The 23427-nt window shown below is 42.9% G+C and overlaps 1 protein-coding gene across 2 annotated transcripts in view; it reads left to right on the top strand.

Annotated features, from left to right (window-relative positions):
• LOC122698817 (aldehyde oxidase 1) overlaps positions 1 to 14390 on the top strand; it is a 70227-nt gene extending 55837 nt beyond the window's left edge. Inside the window, exons 27-35 of one of the 2 annotated variants that reach the window (XM_043910441.1) lie at positions 1424 to 1519; positions 3389 to 3517; positions 4211 to 4285; positions 5861 to 5913; positions 8949 to 9063; positions 9823 to 9888; positions 12067 to 12255; positions 12768 to 12935; positions 13817 to 14390. In XM_043910441.1, the coding sequence (XP_043766376.1) occupies positions 1424 to 1519; positions 3389 to 3517; positions 4211 to 4285; positions 5861 to 5913; positions 8949 to 9063; positions 9823 to 9888; positions 12067 to 12255; positions 12768 to 12935; positions 13817 to 13867 (942 nt within the window). In that variant the 3' untranslated portion in view covers positions 13868 to 14390. Of the gene's footprint in view, positions 1 to 1423; positions 1520 to 3388; positions 3518 to 4210; positions 4286 to 5860; positions 5914 to 8948; positions 9064 to 9577; positions 9625 to 9822; positions 9889 to 12066; positions 12256 to 12767; positions 12936 to 13816 lie in introns of those variants that run through there. The other variant, XM_043910442.1, reaches the window with a different exon arrangement.
• The last annotated feature ends 9037 nt before the right edge of the window (positions 14391 to 23427 follow it).

The raw sequence follows: 23427 nt of genomic DNA, 5'->3' as shown, positions 1-23427 counted from the left end.
TGGCTATAAAAGTCCTTCTGGTGGGCAAAGAAGCCACCTAGGAATGCAGTCCTTTCCTTGGGCATATCTGGTGATTGACACGCAATTCATCAACTTTCACTTTTGACCAGCGTTGTTTAGAGTGGTAGAGGACCCACCTGCCAATGCAGGAGACATAAGAGACACGGGTTCAATCCTTGGGTCAGGAAGACCCCCTGGAAGAGGATATGGCAACCCACTCCAGTATTCTTGCCTGGAGAATCCCCATGAATAGAGGAGCCTGGTGGGCTACAGTCCATGGGGTTGCAAAGAATTGGACATGACTGAAGCAAATTAGCACACACCCATGAGTAATGCAAGGTTTAGTAAAATTTTAGCTTCATTAAATGGAAATTAGCTTGTTTACCAGAATTTTCTGAAGACTTGCCTTTACAAATCCCAGGTCATTATACCACTGTGCTTAGAAGCTTAGGTATTAAGAAATCCAGCTGGAAGCTTTCAGTGACACCTCCCCCCAACCCCCAGCTGACCCAAGGAGCAGCTCCAAGGTGTGCCTTGTAGGCCTCCTGAATCACGGTAGAACCACAAGAAGTATTTTCTCTAGGACCGGTGGCTGTTAGTATTGCTGTTACTCTGGAGACTCAGACAGAAGCCTTTGACAATTTTTTCTGTCTCTTGGGATTTCTCAGTCTTCCAAGCCATCTCCATAGCCCCTAGTGTAGCACAAGCAGACTTGGCAAGAAGGCACATTCCTATTGATTGTAAAATATGCTTAGCTTAGAGCCTGGGTGTTCTGATCATAGCAGCCTTTTATTCTGTGTTAGCTGTTTGTTTCCTTCTGGATCCCTGTGGGCAGCTCTGCAGTTAGATAATATTACTTCCAAGTTCTTTTCCAAATCTAAAGCCCTGTAATTCTGAGCCAAGATGATCGCAGGCAGGCTCAGCACATTTTGTAGCAAAAAAAAGTAGTATCTGTCTGCCCCATCTTATTTGGATTTTTTTTTTTGCTTCTCTATTACACACCTACAACTGTAGGGATATGTGTTCACGTAAACAAGTCTTTCCCTTCTCCCCCAAACAATCTATATATGATTTTGCATTTAAAACAGATGGCCTCTCCCTCAAAACCCCTAAACTTAGATTATTGTCCCGCCCTGGGTCAGGGGGATCTTGGAAGGTACCAGGGCCTCAGTTGCCCTCCAGAGGAAATTGTAGCGTAAGCAGCATAAACCTGCCCCAGAGTCACAGCCGTCCAGCGACAGGCCGGCCCTGCCCTGCACCACTTGCTCTGGCTCTGCTCAGGGCGATGGGGGAGGCGCCTATGTGTATTGTGGCAGAGATGGAAAGGAGGGGTTACTTCCCAGGGAAAATATCTTCTATTTGATAAGATATATGATAGTATCAATCAAAAAGATCATGGCAATTGTTTTCTTTTTTTGCTTAGGCTGCTGCCCTGGTTCACGTTTATCTGGATGGGTCTGTGCTGGTGACTCACGGTGGAATTGAAATGGGGCAGGGGGTCCACACTAAAATGATTCAGGTAAGAATGCAAGTCACTGGATGAAGCTGGATGTGTGCTTGTGTGTATAAGGGAGAAATGAGCGGTATACATTTTCTGTTCCAAAATAAAAAGGATAGGAGACTTTAACTTTGACTGCTTCAACTACTAAGCTCTTCTCAGAAACTGGGTAAGCAAGCCAGTTCTGTAACTAACCCTCCTAAAAGAATGTGGCAGAATAGCCTGTGGTTGTCTTATTGCTAAAGAAGGCTGTAGATCACTTGCTGCTTTCCTTTGAATGTATTAACAAATGTGTTGGGGTTTCTTTTTTTTTGAACCTTTGTTGAGAAATAAAAAGATGTGTAAATTCTGATGCATTGCATTATTTTTTGCCATTTTTATAGTAGGAGTCTGAACAACTGGTGATATAAAACACATTTGATATTTCTAACCAAACTATCACTTTTCTTTTGGCTCAATTATTTTAGAATAAGTTTTAGCTGTTTCTACTTTGATAATCATTATAATATTACAGATTATAAAACATTTGAAAAGCAAACTTTTTTTTAAACCCTGCACACTTTTACCACTTAGCAGTAATCACTGTTTTGTGGGTTTTCTAGTTTGACTTTTTTCCTTTTTCAATGACTTTGACTTTTCTTTTTCAAAAAATCACAAGCATTCTGTTTGCATAATTTTGTATCTTGGTTCCCACCTATCTTGATATAGAAGGAGCATTTCCTCCTGTCATTAAGAATTTTTTGCAATCATAATTTTTAATGTTGCATGTGGATGTATGTATAATTCACTTAACCATCTCCAATTGTTAAACACTCTAGTGGATACTTTTGTCCACAAGCCTGTGATCAAATCAATAACTGTTTTTTAAATTAGTTCTCAGGAATGGAATTACTGGGTCACAGAATAAGTCATAAATCATTTGTCATTTATTACCAAATTGTTTTCCAGCAAGTATCCATCATATTACACCACTAGCCAACATTCTATGTTACAGATTGTTTAAAAAAAAAAAATCCTAGATAATGTGATAGATGAAATTACCTCATTACTGCTTTAATTTGCACTTTTCTGATTATAGGGGTGCTGATTATATATTTTCTTTCATGTTCTCACTTGCTTGAGAATTGTCTGGTCATTGCTTTTTCCCTCTCTGAGGTGAGACTTCAGTGTTTTCCTTACTGAACCACCAGAAACCTGTCTGTTCTAAGCCTATACACTTTGTGCAGACAGTCTTCTGAGAGCCAGTGACGGGGCGGGCTCCGTATACTTATGCCATTGCCCTAGTTGTGGGCAGACTCTACTAAGCCGTACTGCTAGCGGGAAAGAGAATCTGGGACCAGCTGAGACTGGTAGTATGATTTTTGCTCCATCACTAAACACAAAGGAAGAACGTAACGGCCAGCTAAGTCCTTGTGTTGGCCAATGGCACTGGCACCATTTACTTCTGGGATCTCATGTTGGCACTGTTGCTTTAACAAGGCCATTGTCCTTTCTCTTTCTGGAGCATCCAGAAATCTGGATAAAGCATCTCCTTTCTGATGAAGTCAGCTTTGGTAGAACTGTGCAGAGTGCAGAGGTGTAGGAGAGGCCTCAAAGGTGTTGATTTTGTGATGATGAAGTTATAAAGCATTTCTTCCTGCCTTGACTTGGGAGGGCTCACCTCCTCTATTGGGTGCTTTTGTACAGAAGAAAGTCAAAGAAGAAGAAAGTGTGTTCAGGGCTGCAGGGGCCAGACCAGCTGCAGGGTTTTAGACAAGAGGGACTTCTTGTGGCTGGAGGGACTCGTGGTCTCTGCTGGGTGTGGAGGGCTCCACGTACATGCTACCATAGGGTATATGCACAGGTCTGTGCCCAACCAAAGAAAAGTGAAAGATCTCTTCCAAAATCCAGGTGGTGAGTCGTGAGTTAAGGATGCCACTGTCCAATATCCACCTCCGGGGAACAAGCACAGAAACTGTCCCTAATACAAACGCCTCTGGAGGGTCCGTAGTGGCTGATCTCAACGGGTTGGCAGTAAAGGTAAAAATCATTGCAGTGGGGTCTAAATCATGAATCCATCAAGGCTGGAGCTCAGGAGATGTTGAGAATCCATCCAGTTCTTGTCTCCTTCCCACACTCTCTTGGGGAAAACTGAGCCTCCCCCAGGTTGGGGGCTCAATCAGTGTTCAGCACTGGCCACTCTCCCAAGTGGAAGATGCCACCCTCTTTCTCCCTCACTCCTGACAACTCATGGATCCCCATGTCCTAATCCATTCTGCTTGGAAATCTCTCTTTCTGGTTCCAGGTAGCAGTATCATGGCCACTTTGGTTCAAACTCATGCCTCTTGTCAAGCCCATTGCAAGGCTCTGTCTGTCCACCCCAGTTTCACTGCCTTTCACTCTCGCTTCCCGCAGCCAGAGAAAGCTTCCCCACAAAATAAATCTGACCACGCTGTGCTTAACGAATGGTGGCCGGTAGTTTGCCAACAGTTTTTCTGTTACATTCTGAGCTCTCAACAGGGCTGTACAAGGCCCCCATCCTAGATGGTCTGTCTTTAAGACTAGCTTGTGCTTCACCCCTACCCCCATGAGACTTTTCTCATCACCCCTTACAGGGTTGGTCTCTTCTCCATGGTCCATGGGCCTCTTAAATAAGCCTATGTAAGGTCACTTATCATGTGGTTTTGAAGTTGGTGTTTATGATCATAATTTTAACTGAAAAATAATCCCTAGGATGCTTGTCAGACTCTTCTAAAACGCCTTGAACCCATCATCAGCAAGAATCCCAGAGGCACTTGGAAAGATTGGGTAAGAATTACTGTTTCTGTGTATAATGTTAGGAAAAAAAGTAGAGAGGAGAGTGAGAGAGAAATATGTTAGTCAAATATCAGTGGAAAGGGCACATTAAAAGGTATTACACTTACATTATGATCTGAGGCCTTTGCCTTTGGCTCTCAGAGTGTGGAAATCTTATCATAGGATGAAGGCAGAACTCCTGCATCTGAGACAATTCTCTGTTAGAGAAAAGAAGGCTCCTCTTGTTTTAATCAAGAATTAATGTTTCTTCCTAAGGAATCTAGGTATTTTCTTGATAATAGCTGTCAATCTGTTTTTTCTCTTTTTTGGGGATTCTACTGTTCCTAAAATTGGAAGATAATATGAGAGTCACTCTGTAAAAGTAAAAGTCATATAAGCACTCATTTAGAAATAGAAAGCCAAGCCATTTGGGTATATAGTCAACTGCTCCCTTTGATCTACTTACAATCTAGTTGGACATGAAGACACATTCTAAAATCAACTAGGAAACTATTCAGAATAACAGGTTTTAAAGTACCCCATGGTGTGGAATGGATACCCACTGAAGACTGAGGGTATTTGTCATACCGACAGTTCTAGGATGTTAAGTCACATTAAAGCACTGGTCTGGAAGAAATAACATTGGAAAATCTTACTTAGAAATGGTCCTGCTATTCCAAAGAGTTAGGACTCATTCTGTAATTCATATTTATGAGAGCTCTCAGTCCTTTCTGGGCATCTTTATTTCTGCCCTCTGCCCAGTGCTGCCTGAGAGAGTCTGAGAAAGATGGAGTGCAAGCAAGTCAACCCTCCACCATAATGGAATGCTGCCCTCCAACCCATTTTCTTCTGTGATGGTTACACTTCTCACCTTTTTCTTTCTCAGGCTTGGAGACTTGGACCTAAATTGCATCATTTTGTATCTTAGTCAGCTGTGTACGCTGCAGAACCAGGAGAACTTTTAGTGTAAATGGTACAATTTAGCAAGATTGTACCCATGTCTAAGTCTACTATGGATAGTGAAAGTGAAAGTCGCTCAGTTGTTTCTGACTCTTTGAGACCCCATGGACTATACCATCCATGAAATTCTGCAGGCCAGAATACTCGAGTGGGTAACTGTTCCTTCTCCAGGGGATCTTCCCAACCCAGGGACTGAACCCAGGTCTCCTGCATTGCAGGTGGACTCTTTACCAGCTGAGCCACCAGGGAAGCCCAAATGGATACTTGATATTAAAATTAAACATCTGACCACCTTTTGGTCCTAAAATGTTCCCTGTTAATAGACTAAGTCTTTCCAGGTGACTGGATGAAATTCTTCACAACTTATAGTCCAGTCTATAAGTGTAACATACCATGAGAGTCATTTATTATGGTGATATGCATTGAACAAATGCTGTTCCTATAAGCACTGAACCACAAATTACCTATAGAAGGTGGAAAATGCTGAAAGGAATAAATTAATGTTGGTCCTTCCATGTTTTTTCTCCTGATCGCTTTATTTAACACAAAGTAAAATTAAAGTGTGAGTCTTGAGTGACGCTTACTTTAAACATCTTTATTGCATCACGTTGTACTCTTTCTTCCCAGGCGAAGGCTGCTTTTAATGAAAGCATTAGTCTCTCAGCTACTGGATACTTCAGGTAAATAGTCCTTTTGATCCTATGCTATGGAAAACAGCACCGATATTTGGAAGGAGAGTTTCATTTCTGTTTGTACTTTTGGCAAAAAATGATTTTGTACCTTCTGTTAACCCACTGTCATAAGAAGATTTCAGTTCAGTTCAGTTCAGTCACTCAGTCATGTCCGACTCTTTGTGGCCCCATGAATCTCAGCAGCCAGGCCTCCCTGTCCATCACCAACTCCCAGAGTTTGCTCAAACTCATGCCCATCGAGTTAGTGATGCCATCCAGCCATCTCATCCTCTGTTGTCACCTTCTCCTGCTGCCCCCAATCCCTCCCAGCATCAGGGTCTTTCCAACGAGTCAATCCTTTGCATGAGGTGGCCAAAGTACTAGAGTTTCAGCTTCAGCATCAGTCCTTCCAATGAACACCCAGGACTGATCTCCTTTAGGATGGACTGGTTGGATCTCCTTGCAATCCAAGGGACTCTCAAGAGTCTTCTCCAACACCACAGTTCAAAAGCATCAATTCTTCAGTGCTCAGCTTTCTTCATAGTCCAACTCTCACATCCATACATGACCACTGGAAAAACTGTAGCTTTAACTAGACGGACCTTTGTTGTCAAAGTAATGTCTCTGCTTTTTAATATGCTGCCTAGGTTGGTCATAACTTTCCTTCCAAGGAGTAAGCATCTTTTAATTTCATGGCTGCAGTCACCATCTGCAGTGATTTTGGAGCCCAGAAAAATAAAGTCTGACACTGTTGCCTCTGTTTCCCCATCTATTTCCTATGAAGTGATGGGATCAGATGCCATGATCTTAGTTTTCTGAATGTTGAGCTTTAAGCCAACTTTTTCACTCTCCTCTTTCACTTTCATCAAGAGGCTTTTTAGTTCCTCTTCACTCTCTGCCATAAGGGTGGTGTCATCTGCATATCTGAGGTTATTGATGTTTCTCCCGGCAATCTTGATTCCAGCTTGTGTTTTTTCCATCCCAGCATTTCTCATGATGTACTCTGCATATAAGTTAAATAAGCAGGCTGACAGTATTCAGCTTTGATGTACTCCTTTTCCTATTTGGAACCAGTCTGTTGTTCCATGTCCAGTTCTAACTGTTGCTTCCTGACCTGCATACAGATTTCTCAAGAGGCAGGTCAGGTGGTCTGGTATGCCCATCTCTTTCAGAATTTTCCACAGTTTATTGTGATCCACACAGCCAAAGGCTTTGGCATAGTCAATAAAGCAGAAATAGATGTTTTTCTGGAACTCTCTTGCTTTTTCCATGATCCAGCAGATGTTGGCAATTTGATCTCCTCTGCCTTTTCTAAAACCAGCTTGAACATCTGGAAGCTCACGGTTCATGTATTGCTGAAGCCTGGCTTGGAGAATTTTGAGCATTACTTTACTAGTGTGTGAGACGAGTGCAATTGTGTGGTAGTTTGAGCATTCTTTGGCATTGCCTTTCTTTGGTATTGGAATGAAAACTGACCTATTCCAGTCCTGTGGCCATTGCTGAGTTTTCCAAATTTGCTGGCATATTGAGCGCAGCACTTTCACAACATCATCTTTTAGGATTTGAATAGCTCAACTGGAATTCCATTACCTCCACTAGCTTTGTTCGTAGTAATGCTTCCTAAGGCCCACTTGACTTCACATTCCAGGATATCCAGCTCGAGGTGAGTGTGAGTGATCACACCTTCATGATCATCTGGGTCGTGAGGATCTTTTTTGTACAGTTCTACTGTGTATTCTTACCACCTCTTCTTAATATCTTCTGCTTCTGTTAGGTCCATACCATTTCTGTCCTTTATTGAGCCCATCGTTGCATGAAATGTTCCCTTGGTATCTCTGATTTTCTTGAAGAGATCTCTAGTCTTTCCCACTCTATTGTTTTCCTCTATTCTTTGCATTGATTGCTGAGGAAGGTTCTCTTATCTCTCCTTGCTATTCTTTGGAACTCTGCCTTCAAATGGATATATCTTTCTTTTTCTCCTTTGCTTTTTGCTTCTCTTCTTTACATAGCTATTTGTAAGGCCTCCTCAGACAGCCATTTTGCTTTTTTGCATTTCTTTTTCTTCATAGTGAGAAGTAATAGAGAGTTCCCTGGGGGTTACCAAGGAAGAAGTGGTTGACGTTGTGTTGAAAACTCACTGTGTTCCTTAACTTAAGAAATGAAGGAAAAGGGATGCAAATTAAATCTACAGTAAGATAAATACCATTGTCTAGATTGGCAAAAACAATAAGAAATTTAACAGTATCTATGTGTTTGTTGTCAAGATGTGGAACAACTAGAACTCAGAAACTTTGGAAAGCAGTCTATCAAATTATTTTAATGGAGAGTGACAGCCATCAGGGAGCAGAGAGATACAGAGAGTCACACCTGATTTTCTCTCTTTGCCAGTTCTTGTGGGAGTCTGAGGGCACTGACAGGGATAAGCCCCTCCAGGCTAGGAAGAGAGGAGAAGGGTAGGAAGTATTGGTCAGCTGCTGGCCTATGCTTCTCTTCTGCCATGACATTCATTTGGTGTCCTTAAAGAAGAGTTAGGAACAGAGCAGTCCTTGGAGCCTGATGGAGAGACCAGAGTACTGGCAAAGAACGAGAGCCAGGGGGCCTGACCCCACCCACAGAAGGCTGAATCCTGGGGCCAGAAAGAGAAACCAGCAAGGGTGCACCTTTGATGTAGTGTTTGGTATAAAATCCATTTGGAATTCCCCAAGCCTGATTACAACATGATTACATGACCCCATATTAACCAAGAACAATAGGATGAATATCCAAACGGTCAGCAGTTAACTTCCAAGCCTAGGGAGTCAATGGTAGACTGTTTTTATCAGACAAAGCAAGTTTAATAAGAAAGAAGTAAATATTTATTCATTCCACAGCTTTATTCCTTATATTATGTGCTGCACATCACTGAATCAAAAGTGTACTCCTCTCGTTTTTTGCTGGGCGTGCAAATTGGGCACAGCTCCTCATGGGTCTGTTTCATTATTGTGGTCTACAATGAAAGGACTTGATCGTTTAACAACACTCCTCAAAAATTCTGTTTCCTCCAGGGGTTATGAGTCGAACATAAACTGGGAGACAGGTGAAGGCCACCCTTTCGAATACTTCGTTTATGGAGCTGCCTGTTCCGAGGTTGAGATAGACTGCCTGACAGGTGCTCATAAGGTCAGTACCAATTTGGGAATGTCTTCAAGCTGAACTCTAGATACATTTATTTTCCACATATTCCATCTGTCTGAGCACTAGAGAGGCACCATGTAATTGGCTAAGGATGGTTTCTCTATATTACCAAAGGAAATAGGAGCTCAGCAATCACTTTGGTGCAATGGTTAGAAAGCAACTGGCAGCCTCTCTTCTTTATGTCCCTGCCCTCTTAAATGGGCAGAGGTGTCCCTGCCAGCCTGGCTGGGCCTGCTATCCTCTTCCTCCTCTGTAGGTTATCGGAGAACTTTTGGTTACCAAGTTGTAATGTTAGATTTAGTCTCTCCTCTGCTCTAAAAATGCATAATCTAAAATGGCAGTTTTTGCTGATGAACCCTGAGTTCTTGATTCAGAAACTTTCACCCAGCCAGCTGGACTCTGAGGGCAGAGTGTGGTGGTGGCCAGGAAGTTTTTCACAAGGATCAGGAGGACAATAAACATTTCCTGTTTTCTGTGGCATGTGTTCTATTTGTTGTAGTGGATTCAACCGACTACGTTACATCCTTCAGCTGGAATCAAAGTCAAGTAAATATTTTTCTCTCCTATTGTTTGCAAAAAAAAAAAAAAAAAAGACTACTTAAGCTGCATGAGTCTTTATATAACTTTGAAGTTATACATAATAAACTTTGTTGCTTCTTTCTCCTGAAATATAATGTGTCTCAACTTTGTCTTCCCAAGTTGTCTTCATCAAACTAAACATTTTTACTTGTTTTTAATTACTAGAACATCAGAACAGACATTGTCATGGATGTTGGCTACAGTATAAATCCAGCCCTTGACGTAGGCCAGGTATGTGGGACTAATGTGCCTCTCTGCTTGTTTATAAAAGTCAGCACTGTTGGGGGGTCTGTCAGGAAAACATTACATTGGCTTATTCATCTTCTTTTTTAAAAATATATATTTGTTTGTTTTCAATATTTTTGTGTGTGTTTATTTTTTAATATTTATTGTTTGGCTGTGCCAGGTCTTAGTTGTAGCACGTAGGACCTTTCGTTGCAGCATGCAGGATCTAGTTCCCTGACCAGGGAGCAAACCTGGGTCCCTGCATTGGGAGGGTGGCGTCTCAGCTACTGGACCAACATAGAAGTCCCTGGTTCATCATCTTCTGTGCGTGTGTGTGTGTGTGTGTGTGAATCACTCAGTCATGTCTGACTCTTTGCAACCCCATGGATGGTAGCCCGCCAGCCTCGTCTGTCCGTGGGATTTCCCAGGCAAGAATACTGGGGTGGGTTGCATTTCCTGCTCCAGGGGATCTTCCTGACCCAGGGATCGAACCCGGGTCTCCTGGACTACAGGTAGTCTCCTGCATTGCAGGCAGATTCTTTACCAACTGAGCCACGAGGGAAGCCCACCCATCATTTTCTTATTCTCTCCCTTTAGTCAGAATCTCTCTTTTCAGGACAGCCATAGAACTCAAATCTCTTATTGTTTAAAAAAGGGAGGGGGACAAGGGTGTTGTAGGTAGTTTTTGAAGAAATGTGCAGTCTATGACTGGGGAGCTTGAAAGAGCAGGCCTGAGCCTAGAGGTAGCAGCATGAAGCCCACGCCTGCTGGCCAGAAGTAGAATCCAGGACTTAGTGCTGAGTCCAGGGAAGGTTGTGGGCTCTGGCTTCAGGGTTGAGATAACAAACATCAGATAGTTACAGCACAGCTGCTGACGGTAGCCTATTTTGCCCACAGATATTTTATAATTTAAATTTGAAATAATTAATGAGATTGAAAAATCACAAGCTGTTTTACCTGAATTTTCATGTGTCTAGCATTTCTTGGATACACAGAAAATTTGCCAACACTGGAGCTACCTTTCACGAGGGAAAATCTATTGGCTGCCTCTTTAGAAAGTCACACGCTCTCTGGAAGCTTCCCTCACTTTCTCTACCTGCCTTGGCAGCAGCGGGCCATTCAGCTTCTTGTTTCCAATGGAGAACGTAGTCTGAGGGACCCTCTGAATAGGACCTTGACAGGAGAGTGGGAAGAACTTATGGATTGGAGGAGTCAAAGTGGGCAAAGAATCAGCAGGAAGTGGTGTTCTGGGAGGAAAATGGAGGGAATTAACCTAAAGAAAGAGCTGAGATTCCGCACACCTTGTTTTCAGGGCTGGCAGTGAGGATAAGCTGATGGCAGTGGTCAGCTGGGTCACAGGGGCGGGATGTGAGGCTGGAGGTAGGGAGTGAAAGAAGGTCATGTTGGTAGAAACCTCCCGAGACAGGCATTTCACTTAGCAGGTGGAAGGGACTTGGCCCGGGGAGCGGTCTGGAGTGCTAGGAAGATTGTTCTAACATCGTGGTAGAGAAGAACATCTCTGCTAGTAGACAGAAGTGAGGATGGAGAAAATGTGGCTGCAGGAAGGAAGGAAGGGAAGAGAAGACCCAGAAATCAGAAGCCTGCATGGAATGGTAATTTCATCCATGTGCTGACATCTAAGAACTGGAGCCTTTTAAAGCTGAAAAGGAAGCTCGGGGAGCACACCGCTCAAACCCTTCCTGTTACGATCGAGGAGACAGTCCAGAGATGTGAGGCCAGCCCGCTGATGAGCGAGGGGTAGGGGGTGAGCCGCCAGGGTTCCAGAGCCTTAAGAGTATCTCCTCTCTTTGCCAACACTGGAGCTACCTTTCCATGAGGTGCTGAGGTCTATGGGCAAACTGTCAGATAGGGTTTCACCTGCCTCGTAAGCAGAAAAAAAAAATCAAGATGTTTGGGCTATGGGCTCTCTGAGGGCTCTTCTGGAGCTGCAGCTTTAATGCCAGGCTGAGATTCAAATTCACATCTTTGACTGAACTTAGCACTCAGGGAGATGTTCAGACATGCTGTAAAGTGAACTTGTAAGTAAACTTTCAGAGACAGGCTCCAAAATATGCAGAGGACCCTCTTAAACTACATTTATAAAATTCAGGCAAACAGCATGAAGTTGAAATGCTGCTGTTGGCTGTATTTTCTCATACATGTAATTTTTCTTTTTTGCCTCAGATTGAAGGTGCATTTATTCAAGGCATGGGACTTTATACAATAGAGGAACTGAATTATTCTCCTCAGGGTGTCCTGTACACCCGGGGCCCGAACCAGTATAAAATCCCTGCCATCTGTGACATCCCCACGGAGCTGCACATTTCTTTTCTGCCTCCCTCTGAAAACTCAAATACCTTGTATTCGTCTAAGGTAAGCTGTGCTCCATGAATCAATGCTTGTTTATGTGATATCTGTGCTGGGAGGGAGGGGCTACATTAATCTCTTGGTTGATTGGGGTTTTTCTTCCAGGAGTATAGGTGGAAAGGACCAATTAAACATTTTAACTTTATTTTTTTTAAGCATTTTAACTTTATTTTTTTTAAACATTGTAAATTAAAAACAAATACTCCAGATTGTGGACACAAACTACTATTATCATCAGGTTGCATCTGATTTTTCATCTTCATGCCAGTAATCAGCCTCATGCCTCTATCTGCTCTCTCCCTTTTGGGGTCATTCCCTTCCGCCGGAATCCTCAGAATAGAAACACTGGGCTAAAAGAGTGAATTAGCTTTTTAAAGGAAAAAGTTAAATATGTAATATTTAATGTATGCATACATGCACATATGTATCCATAGATGTGCATGTACATGAGATACGTACATTCACATACACATACAGAGAGAGAGAGTCATGATCTAGTTGCCGTGTTTCCCTGCCAGGGTCTGGGAGAGTCCGGGATATTCCTGGGGTGCTCAGTGTTTTTCGCCATCCACGATGCGATAAGTGCAGCGCGACGGGAGAGAGGCCTGCCTGGACCACTGAGGCTCAACAGTCCACTGACTCCAGAGAAGATTAGGATGGCCTGTGAAGACAAGTTCACAAAAATGGTACGTTCTGCTCCAATGAGTCTCAATTTTTTCCCCTGTCCTTGTAGCTAAGTTTCACTAGCCCACCATGGTGGTTTTCCATGGAAGAAGGGTGACAGGAATCTGAAGACAGTTGAGTGAGACAGCAGCCTGCCTGCAGGGGGTTCATTTCTACACCATTTAAAAAGAAACGTTCAGTCTTCATTCAGCAATTGTATGTTCCTCCTTAGTTTTGTTCTCTTCCCAGGACACATTAGTCAGAAGTTCAGGAACTATGCTCTGCACCCAAGAAACCCAGGCCAAGAATATGGGCCACCCCAACATTCTTAACTTCCTCTACCCAAGCCATGGGAGTTTGTGCAGCTCCTGATCAGAACCCCAGAGGGGGACGGATCCTTTCCCTCCTCCCAGTAGCAAGAATTCCTCCTGCAACGCCCTGGTCGAGCAAACATCTCTGCTCTCCATGGGCATTTTCAGTGATGAGATTTTTAACTGTGGGAGGAGGTCATGCCATTCAGAGTGACCCCTCTGACTATAAACACGTTATTCCTTATATTGAGGGGAGAGCCCCGTTCTATACAACCTCTCATGATGGCTCTTCACGGTACCCCTTAAAACTCTTCCAAAGCCCCAGGAATGCCTCTTCATCTGGAGAAGCAGAGGCTGACCCCACCTGTCCTCGTTCCCTCTTCAAGCCTAAGATGACTCTCCCAGCTGCCCTGCCCAGCACGACCCTGGGTCCTCTCCTGGGCTCCTCCATGCTTCTCATGCATCATGGTCAGCTCTCTTCTTGTCCTGGTCACCCTCTGGGTGGTTTTTATCCTGTTTTATAGTCTGCTCTTTTTCACATGTCGTAAACATCTTCCAAGTTGCAAACATCCAAATTTCTCTTTTTATTCCAGATTCCAAGAGATGAACCTGGATCCTATGTTCCTTGGAGTGTACCCATATGAATCAAATACAAACCTCTGGTGAAGATGGGGTGATTCTTCCAACAAAGCAATCCGTCCAGTCTCAGTGCTCTAGGGTGATGGGTCTGAAAGACAAATTTTCACAATTCAGAAATCATTTCACAGAGTATTGCTTTTATAGGATGCTGATTTTAAATGTTCTAGTTAGAATCTGATAGATATGCTTAAACAATTTAGAAACCATATTTTAAATGGCATAAATGCTAACTGATTTCCTCTCCAATGATATTCTTTATTATTCTGTCCCTTACTTAGACCCATCCAGCTAAATAGAATGGAAGATGATGATTTCCATGTGATTCATAGTTGCCTTGCATCCACCAACAGAAATTATACTGTCTAGTAAAAGGCAATTTTCTAAATAATTTTATTAGTGTGAAATGTCATTTTCTTGTCATTTTCTTGTCCCCATTTGCTTTTCCCCATCTGCTGTCAGAATGGATAGCAGGTACTATATGTAAGAAGTCTGTGGAACCAAAAATAAAAACAGATAAATTGAACTTCATCAAAACTAAAAGCTTTGGTGCTTCAGAAGATACTGTGAGAAATTGAAAACACAAACCACAGAATATGGGGAAATATTTGCAAATTATATGTCTGGTAAAGATCTAGTGTGCAGAATATCAGAATATATTTAAAAACACTTGCAACACAACAATAAAAGGATAAATAACGTGAACTTTAAACGAGCAAAGGAATTAAATAGACATTTCTCTAAAGATATCTAAATGGCCAATAAGCACATGAAAAGATGCTCAAACTCATCAGTCACGGAGAGAAAGGAAGTAAAAATCACAGTGAGGTATCATTTTATACACATTAGGATGGCTATAACTGACATGATGGATAATAGTTTGTGTTGGCAAGGATGTGAAGCAACTGGAACCCTTATCCATTGCCAGGAAAAATGAAAATGGCACAGGTCCTCTGGAAGACAGTTTGGCATTTCCTCAAAAAGTTAAACATGTAGTTGTTGTATGACCACTCCCACATATATACCCAGGAGAATTGAAAACATATGTTCACAAAAAAAACTTGTGCACAAATGTTCATAGCATTATTCATAATAATCAAAGTGGAAACAATGTAACTCTATTAACTGATAATGAAATGTGATAAGCAAAATATCCACACAAGGGAATATTACTGAGCCATACAAAAGAATGAAATTCTGATATATGCTACAACACGGATGAACCTTGAAAACTTTATCTAAGCGAGAGTAGTCAGACACTAAAGGTCACATATTATATGATTCCACCTATATGAAATGTCCAGAATAGGCAAATTCATAGAGACAAGAAATAGATTAGCAGTTGCCAGGCCCTAAGGGGAAATGGGGATGGGGCAGTGATGGTTAATGGGTACAGGGTTTCTTTTCTGGCTGATGACAATGTTCTGGAATTGGTGATGATGGTTGTATAGCCTGTGAATCTACTAAAAGCCACTGAATTATGTACTTTAAAAGAGTGAATTTTATGGTATGTGAATTACATCTCAAAAACAAAACCAAAAAAAAAGCACATATGAAGGGAAAGAGAAAAATGTGGAGAGGATGGAGAAGTTGTGAGAATCACAAGAAATTTATCCCAATGGCCTTTAGTGACAGGAAACCTCAAAGGGGCTGAGCAGCAGCAAGACAGTATCATTGAAAAACCCCATTTCCATTAATGGCAGACAGAAGCACCTGCAGTGACATATGGACTAGAGGCTGGAGTGTAATGCCTTCTCCCCGTCACACTCTCAACTCTTGACTCTTGTCCCAGGGCCAGGTAAGATGGCAAAGCTTCTTCAGTGGCCTCAGACTAAAGAACTAAGGTCCTTCTTGCTGTGGTGACAGTTACATTACATCCCTTTAAAGAGCAGATTTCCTCATTTGTATCACAAATCATCATGGAGCACCAACTATGTGCCAGGCACTGCTCTCGTCACCTAGAACATAGCAGTAAATGTAGTCAACAAAGATCCTTGCCCTTGTGAAGATTATAATCTAGTCAAGGGAGACAAACAGAAAACAAGGCATATAATTAAATTATGGCGTGTGAACGAAGGAGACCAGTGTGGAGGGCATATTGAAAGTAGAGCAGGTCAAGGCTGATGGGTGGTGAGGGTGGCCTGGGGCAGGCTGAGCTGGAGGCATCCGGAGGTGAGGATGGCAAGGGGCTGAGCCAAGCAGGTACCTGGAGGAAGCGAATGTCAGCATTTGTGGGCACAGTGCTACCCCCGTGGGGAGTGGCGGGGGGAGGGTACCTGCCTACCTGTGGACCACCATGGCACCCGCAAGCCTGGAACAGGCCTGGGGAGGGGCAGACATGCAGAGCCTGGAGACCATTGTGAGGACGTGGGCTTTTCATCTGAATGAAGAGAAGTAACCTAAACTGACACATTTAAAGGCTCATCCTGGATAATATCATGACACAGATCGTATGAGGGCGCATTCTTATGACTCTCAAGGCTTCTCAGTCTTCCCCGAGTTTTCTTTCTTCTGCTCTCTCCTCTTCTCCTGTTGCACCTTCGCCAACCCCTTCTCCAGCCCATCTACAGACACTGGGATTCCCCAGGGAGCCCTGTGTCTCATGCCCTCTTCCTTGCTGGCGCCTTCACACCTGTGGCCTCTCTCACTCAGGGTCCAGCTCTGAAAACCCAACCTGCCTGTCCCTGCCATTTGCAAGTCACACAATCACCTCCAACGGAATGGTTCCCAAACAGATCTCTTCATTGCAGCCATCCACAAGATGCTAAGCCAGAGGCAGGGATGGGGTCAGGGTAGGGGTTGGGGGTGATGCAAGATGCTCTGTTCCCTCCGCCCAAGAGTCCTGTCATGCCCACCTGGGAGAAGTACCTTACATCTTCCCCTCACTCTCTTTATTCCCATGGCAACTATGTTGTTCCAAGTCACCGTCATTTTCAAGCTGACTATTGCAGTAGTCTCCTCAGCTTTGCCCTGCATTCATTTTGCTTCCCTTCCAAACCGTTCTGCAGATTAAAGCCAAAGTCCAAAGTTACATGTAAAAGTGTGGCTACACAGACACATATACACAATATGACCATGTTACATCCTTGCCTGAAACTCTGCCATGGCTGCCTTTTCATCCCACCTGATCCCACCACTGCTCCAGACCCCTAGGGTGGCAAGCCTGCCATTGGGGACCTGTTGTTCCCTGCCTATCCCTCCAGCAGTATCTCGTGACTCCTCTCTTTTACTACGAGCCTCTCCTGTTCTCTTTTGCACTTGGGAGACTGTCTGTGACCTCCGCCTGGAAGGTGCTATCACCCATCCTTTTGTCCGTCTGCTACTAAGTAGTGCTTCTCTAATTTTAAAATGCACACCAATAACTTAATGATCTTGTTCATATGCAATCCAGCAAGCCCAGAAGCCATCAGGTAAGCTGAGAGTAGTACATCCAGAATCAAGCACAAGCAGGAATGGCAGGAACAAGCCAGCTGCAGGGAACCCAGACCACCTAACCCGCTGCTGTTGCATCAGCATGTCTCCCAGAAATCCCTGTGGCTACGTGGTGAAGTGAGAGACCCCTTATGACAAGCTGACGGAAAAGGAAGTCTGAGCTTGGTTTGGGAGTGGGTGGGCTCGGGCTGTGCCTGCGAGGTAGATGCGGTGCTGTCTTCACTACACCCGCATCAGACATGGTGCGGGCAGAGCTTGGCGGTTTCTCAGCAAAGCATGTGACATGGGATCCACTGTTCGTGTCACATCTGGACCACTCAGAAGCAGCTGGTCTAATAGGACAGTAGAACTGCCTAGAGAAGGTCCAAGTGAAACGCCAACTGGGAGGCTTGTGAGGTTAGAGCTGCATCCTCGTGGATGCAGCATACTCGAAATTAAAGGGCTATATATGATGTCCCCAGTGAACAATTAACAAACTGACATAAAATATCCGGACATTTATAGCATATTATGTATCCGTCGTTTATAATCTTGCATGTGTGCATGCACAGTCATGTCCGACTTTTTGTGACCCCCATGGACTCTAGCCTGCCAGGCTTCTCTGTCCATGGAATTTTCCAGGCGAGAATACTGGAGTGGGTAGCCATTTCCTCCTCCAAGGGATCTTCCCAACCTAGGGATGGAACCCTCATCTCCAGAGTTTCCTGCCTTGGCAGGTGGGTTCTTTACCTCTAGAGCCACCTGGGACGCCATCATATATAATAATACTCTTCAAATTGAAAGAGTCAAAAACATAATAGGAGAAAATAGTCAAAGGACAGAAGAATCAATACAAATACTAAATGTATAGCAAGACAGAAAAATCTCATAATAGAAGAAATACCTCTTATGGACTGAAATTTCCCCCAGCTATTTGAAAAATGGTGAGTGTGGATAATACTGCAGAGGAAAGATATTGGGAAATTGCCACCCTCTCACACATGATTCATTTTATTAGTGCACTTTTTGGAAGCCAGGTTAGTTGGACCTAGAAGCATGCATCTCCTTTAACCCAGGAATTCCAGTTCTTAGACTTTATGCAACAAAAACACTTGCTCAAATGTGCAAAGACAAAGCCCAAGATTTTTCGTTGCAGCATTATTTGTAACAGCCAAAAGTAGAAAACAATGCAAACTAATAGGACATTTTAATAAATCATGGCAATAAGCTTTACAAGTTAACGTTTATTGAGAACTTACTAGGTGCTAGGTGCTGTAAGTACTTTACACGTATTAACTGATCGAATCCTCATAGAAATCCCCAGAGAGATACTGCTACTATTTTGTCCATTTTATAAGTGAGGCAACTGAGGCATATAACACCTACATAACTTGAAAAAAAAGCAAATGTTGAAATAATATGAATAATTTTATTTCACTTTCTAGATTCATGTATGTACATATATTTCGCATATGCATGTGAAAATTCTATGTGAATACAGAGAAATCTGGTAATAGTCAACTCTGAAAAGTGAAAATTGGAAAGGAGAATTTTCACACTTATTTTATACAATCTTGTGGTTTTGCTTTTTTTAAAAAAAAAATAAGCATTAGATTTATAATTTTAAAATAAGTACATTAACATCTCTGGAATAGGAAATGGAAACCCACTCCATTATTCTTGCCTGGAAAATCCCATGGACAGTGGAGCCTGGCAGACCAAAGTCCATGGCATTACAAAGAGTCAGACTCAACTGGGCTTCATGCACGCACACACATTAACACCTAAGACACACCTTAAGACATTACATCTACATGATTTAGTTGCATTTCGCTGAGGAACAAAGGTTTCTGTTGCTGGCTGTAAGAAGATATTTTTCTTCCTGTAGGTCACCCTTATGAGAGAGTCAATTCCTAGGTAGATTGATAACAAGTCTGGGGCCTCTGAGGAGGAGAGAGGGGTCTGGGGCTCTCAAGGAGGAGATAGAGGTCTGGAGTTCTCAAGGAGAAGAAAAGGACAAACATTTTTTCTCCTGCATTCCTTAGTCTTCAGTTCAGTTCAGTCGCTTAGTTGTGTCTGACTCTTTGAGACCCAATGGACTCTTCCCTGTTCATCACCAACTCTCAGAGTTTGCTCAAACTCATGTCCATTGAGATGGTGATGCCATCCAACCATCTCCTCTTTTGTCGTCCCCTTCTCCTTCTGCCCTCAATCTTTCCCAGCATCAGGGTCTTTTCCACTGAGTCAGTTCTTTGCAGCAGGTGGCCAAAGTACTGGAGTTTCAGCTTCAGCATCAGTCCTTCCAATGAACACCCAGGACTGATCTCCTTTAGGATGGACTGGTTGGATCTCCTTGCAGTCCAAGGGACTCTCAAGAATCTTCTCCAACACCACAGTTCAAAAGCATCAACTCTTCGGCCCTCAGCTTTCTTTGCAGTCCAGCTCTCAACACCCATACATGACCACTGGAAAAACCATAGCCTTGACTAGATGGACCTTTGTTGGCAAAGTAATGTCTCTGCTTTTTAATATGCTGTTAGGTTGGTCATAGCTTTTCTTCCAAGGAGCAAGCGTCTTTTAATTTCATGGCTGCAGTCACCATCTGCAGTGATTTTGGAGCCCAGAAAAATAAAGTCAGCCACTGTTTCCCCATCTATTTGCCATGAAGTGATGAGACAGGATGCCATGATCTTAGTTTTCTGAATGTTGAGTTTTAAGCCAACTTCTTCACTCTCCTCTTTCACTGTCATCAAGAGGCTCTTTAGTTCTTCACTTTCTGCCATAAAGGAGGTTTTATCTGCATATCTGAGGTTACTGATATTTCTCCCGGCAATCCTGATTCCAGCTTGTGCTTCATTCACCCCTTGTGTGCATGGGACCTTCTTCTGAAGGAGGCCCCCATTATTTCCATTACCTCCACCATAGTTTGGTCTCAGGTCAAACAACAGGGAGGGAACATAGCCCCGCCCATCAACAGAAAATTGGATTAAAGATTTACTGAGCATTGCCCTGCCCATCAGAACAAGACCCAGTTTCCCCCATAGTCAGCCTCTCCCATCAGGAGCTCCCATAAGCCTCTTATCCTTATCCATCAAAGGGCAGACAGAATGAAAACCACAATCATGGAAAACTAATCAAACTGATTAAACCGACCACAGCCTTGTTTAACTCAATGAAACTGTGAGCCATGCTCATGTAGGGCCACCCAAGATAGACGGGTCATGGTGGAGAGTTCTGACAAAACATGGTCCACTGGAGAACAGAATAAGCTTCAGTATTCTTGCCTTGAGAAACCCATGAACAGTATGAAAAAGCAAAAAGATATGATACTGAAAGATCATATCCAGGTCGGTATATGCCCAACATGCTACTGGAGATCAGTGGAGAAATAACTCCAGAAGAATGAAGAGATGGAGCCAAAACAAAAACAATGCCCAGTTGTGGATGTGACTGGTGTTGGAAGTGAAGTCCGATGCTGTAAAGAGCAATATTGAATAGGAACCTAGAATGTTAGGTCCATGAATCAAGGCAAATTGGAAGTGGTCAAACAGGAGATGGCAAGAGTTAACATCGACATTTTAGGAATCAGTGAACTAAATGGAGTGGAACAGGCAAATTCAATTCAGATGACCATTATATCTACTACTGTCGGCAAGAATCCCTTAGAAGAAATGGAGTAGCCATCATGGTCAACAAAGAGTCCAAAATGCAGTACTCATGTGCAAGCTCAAAAACAACAGAATGATCTCTGTTCATTTCCAAGGCAAACCATTCAATATCACGGTAATCCAAGTCTATGCCCCAACCAGTAATGCTGAAGAAGCTGAAATTGAATGGTTCTGTGAAGACCTACAAGACCTAGAACTAACACCCAAAAGATATGTCCTTAGTCTTAGTCACATAAAATTTTTTGTTTCTCTTTAAGCCCAAGGCTGATGATTACACAACAGAACAGCTCAGCTTAAACTCTGTACTAAGGATTATATAATAACACTGTGTCCTGCTTGAGAACAGTGTTTCTCCTTCTTGAGAACCTTCTGACTAATCCTGTTTTCTTAACATGTATATTATGGGAGTAGGTCTGGTAAGATCTTTCTATGGTTAGTTTTAATCCTGTCATCTTAAAATGTAAATTGTGGGAGCAGGTCTAGTAAGACCTTTACAACCTTGAGACACTCTTTTGATTTATTGTCATAATCAATTAAAAAAGTATATAGCTCCCTTGCTAAGATTAGTGAGGGGGCACTCTCTGCCCGCTTCCGATGTCTGTGTCAGAAGATTTCTCTCTCCCTTTTCACTGTAATAAAACTTCTGTCACACAAGAGCTCTGAGTGGTCGACAGGGTCTCCAGCCCCAAGGCTAATTCATCTTCTTTGGAGATCATGAATCTGACATCTCACCATAAGCTATCACTTACGGCAGGGAGAAGTATGCATTGTGTATGAACTGGAATGAGATGGACATTCGAGACTGGCTTAAGGAGGGGAGCAGGAAACTGAGGGTAGCAGAGGAAGGGGATGATAAGATGGTTGAGAGCACAGGCAGACAGGACTTGATAGGAGGAACACACGCAGACAGCAGGCCAGTATCACCCCTGAGGGCCGCCCTCCATTCAGCTGGTCATCCTCCACGGACCCTCCTCAACCCCCGTCTTTTTTTTTTTTTTTTTCATTTATTTTTATTAGTTGGAGGCTAATTACCTTACAATATTGTAGTGGGTTTTGTCATACATTGACATGAATCAGCCATGGAGTTACATGTATTCCCCATCCCGATCCCCCCCCCACCTCCCTCTCCACCCGATTCCTCTGGGTCTTCCCAGTGCACCAGGCCCGAGCACTTGTCTCATGCATCCAACCTGGGCTGGTGATCTGTTTCACCCTTGATAATATACATGTTTCGATGCTGTTCTCTCGAAACATCCCACCCTCGCCTTCTCCCACAGAGTCCAAAAGTCTCTTCTGTACATCTGTGTCTCTTTTTCTGTTTTGCATATAGGGTTATCGTTACCATCTTTCTAAATTCCATATATATGTGTTAGTATGCTGTAATGTTCTTTATCTTTCTGGCTTACTTCACTCTGTATAATGGGCTCCAGTTTCATCCATCTCATTAGAACTGATTCAAATGAATTCTTTTTAACGGCTGAGTAATATTCTATGGTGTATATGTACCACAGCTTCCTTATCCATTCGTCTGCTGATGGGCATCTAGGTTGCTTCCATGTCCTGGCTATTATAAACAGTGCTGCGATGAACACTGGGGTGCACGTGTCTCTTTCAGATCTGGTTTCCTTGGTGTGTATGCCCAGAAGTGGGATTGCTGGGTCATATGGCAGTTCTATTTCCAGTTTTTTAAGAAATCTCCACACTGTTCTCCATAGTGGCTGTACTAGTTTGCATTCCACAAACAGTGTAAGAGGGTTCCCTTTTCTCCACACCCTCTCCAGCATTTATTGCTTGTAGACTTTTGGATAGCAGCCATCCTGACTGGCGTGTAATGGTACCTCATTGTGGTTTTGATTTGCATTTCTCTGCTAATGAGTGATGTTGAGCATCTTTCATGTGTTTGTTAGCCATCTGTATATCTTCTTTGGAGAAATGTCTGTTTAGTTCTTTGGCCCATTTTTTGATTGTCAACCTCTGTCTTAGATGGACACCACAGCAGGGGCTTTCTGTGTAACTCCACAACATTCAGCCAATTATTCTGGTGTAATGTTTCATTCTAAGGAGTCAGATGAATGTGTTTTACTTGTGAATGGAAGGAAAGTAAGTTTATCACATTGGAGTTTCTAAATTTATGAAGAGAAAGGAGCTATGGTAGAAGGAAGGTATTAGGTTTAGGTGACCCTCATGTGAACAGGTGATTGACTCAATGAGCATGAAAAACCTTGATCTCTCTGTAGTTCTCTTGGATACAAGTAGGTGGAACCTACTTGTAAAATGTTTTGGGTTGGCCAAAAATTTGTTCAAGTTTTCCATACTATGGTATAGAAAAACCCAAGTGAACTGTTTAGCCAACCTAATATTAGGCTTATTAGATGAAAAGCACTTGGTTATATTGAGTTCTTATGACTACATTTGGTAACTGTGCAGGTGTTCATCCAAGTGTTAGGCATCAGTTTCTCCTTATGACAATCTTCTGTGTCTCTCTCTTC

This window comes from Cervus elaphus, chromosome 8 (assembly GCF_910594005.1).
Source record: "Cervus elaphus chromosome 8, mCerEla1.1, whole genome shotgun sequence".
NCBI classification, from domain to species: Eukaryota; Metazoa; Chordata; class Mammalia; order Artiodactyla; family Cervidae; genus Cervus; species Cervus elaphus.
The sequence above is the reverse complement of the archived record's forward strand: the minus strand, read 5'-3'. Positions and strand labels throughout refer to the sequence as shown.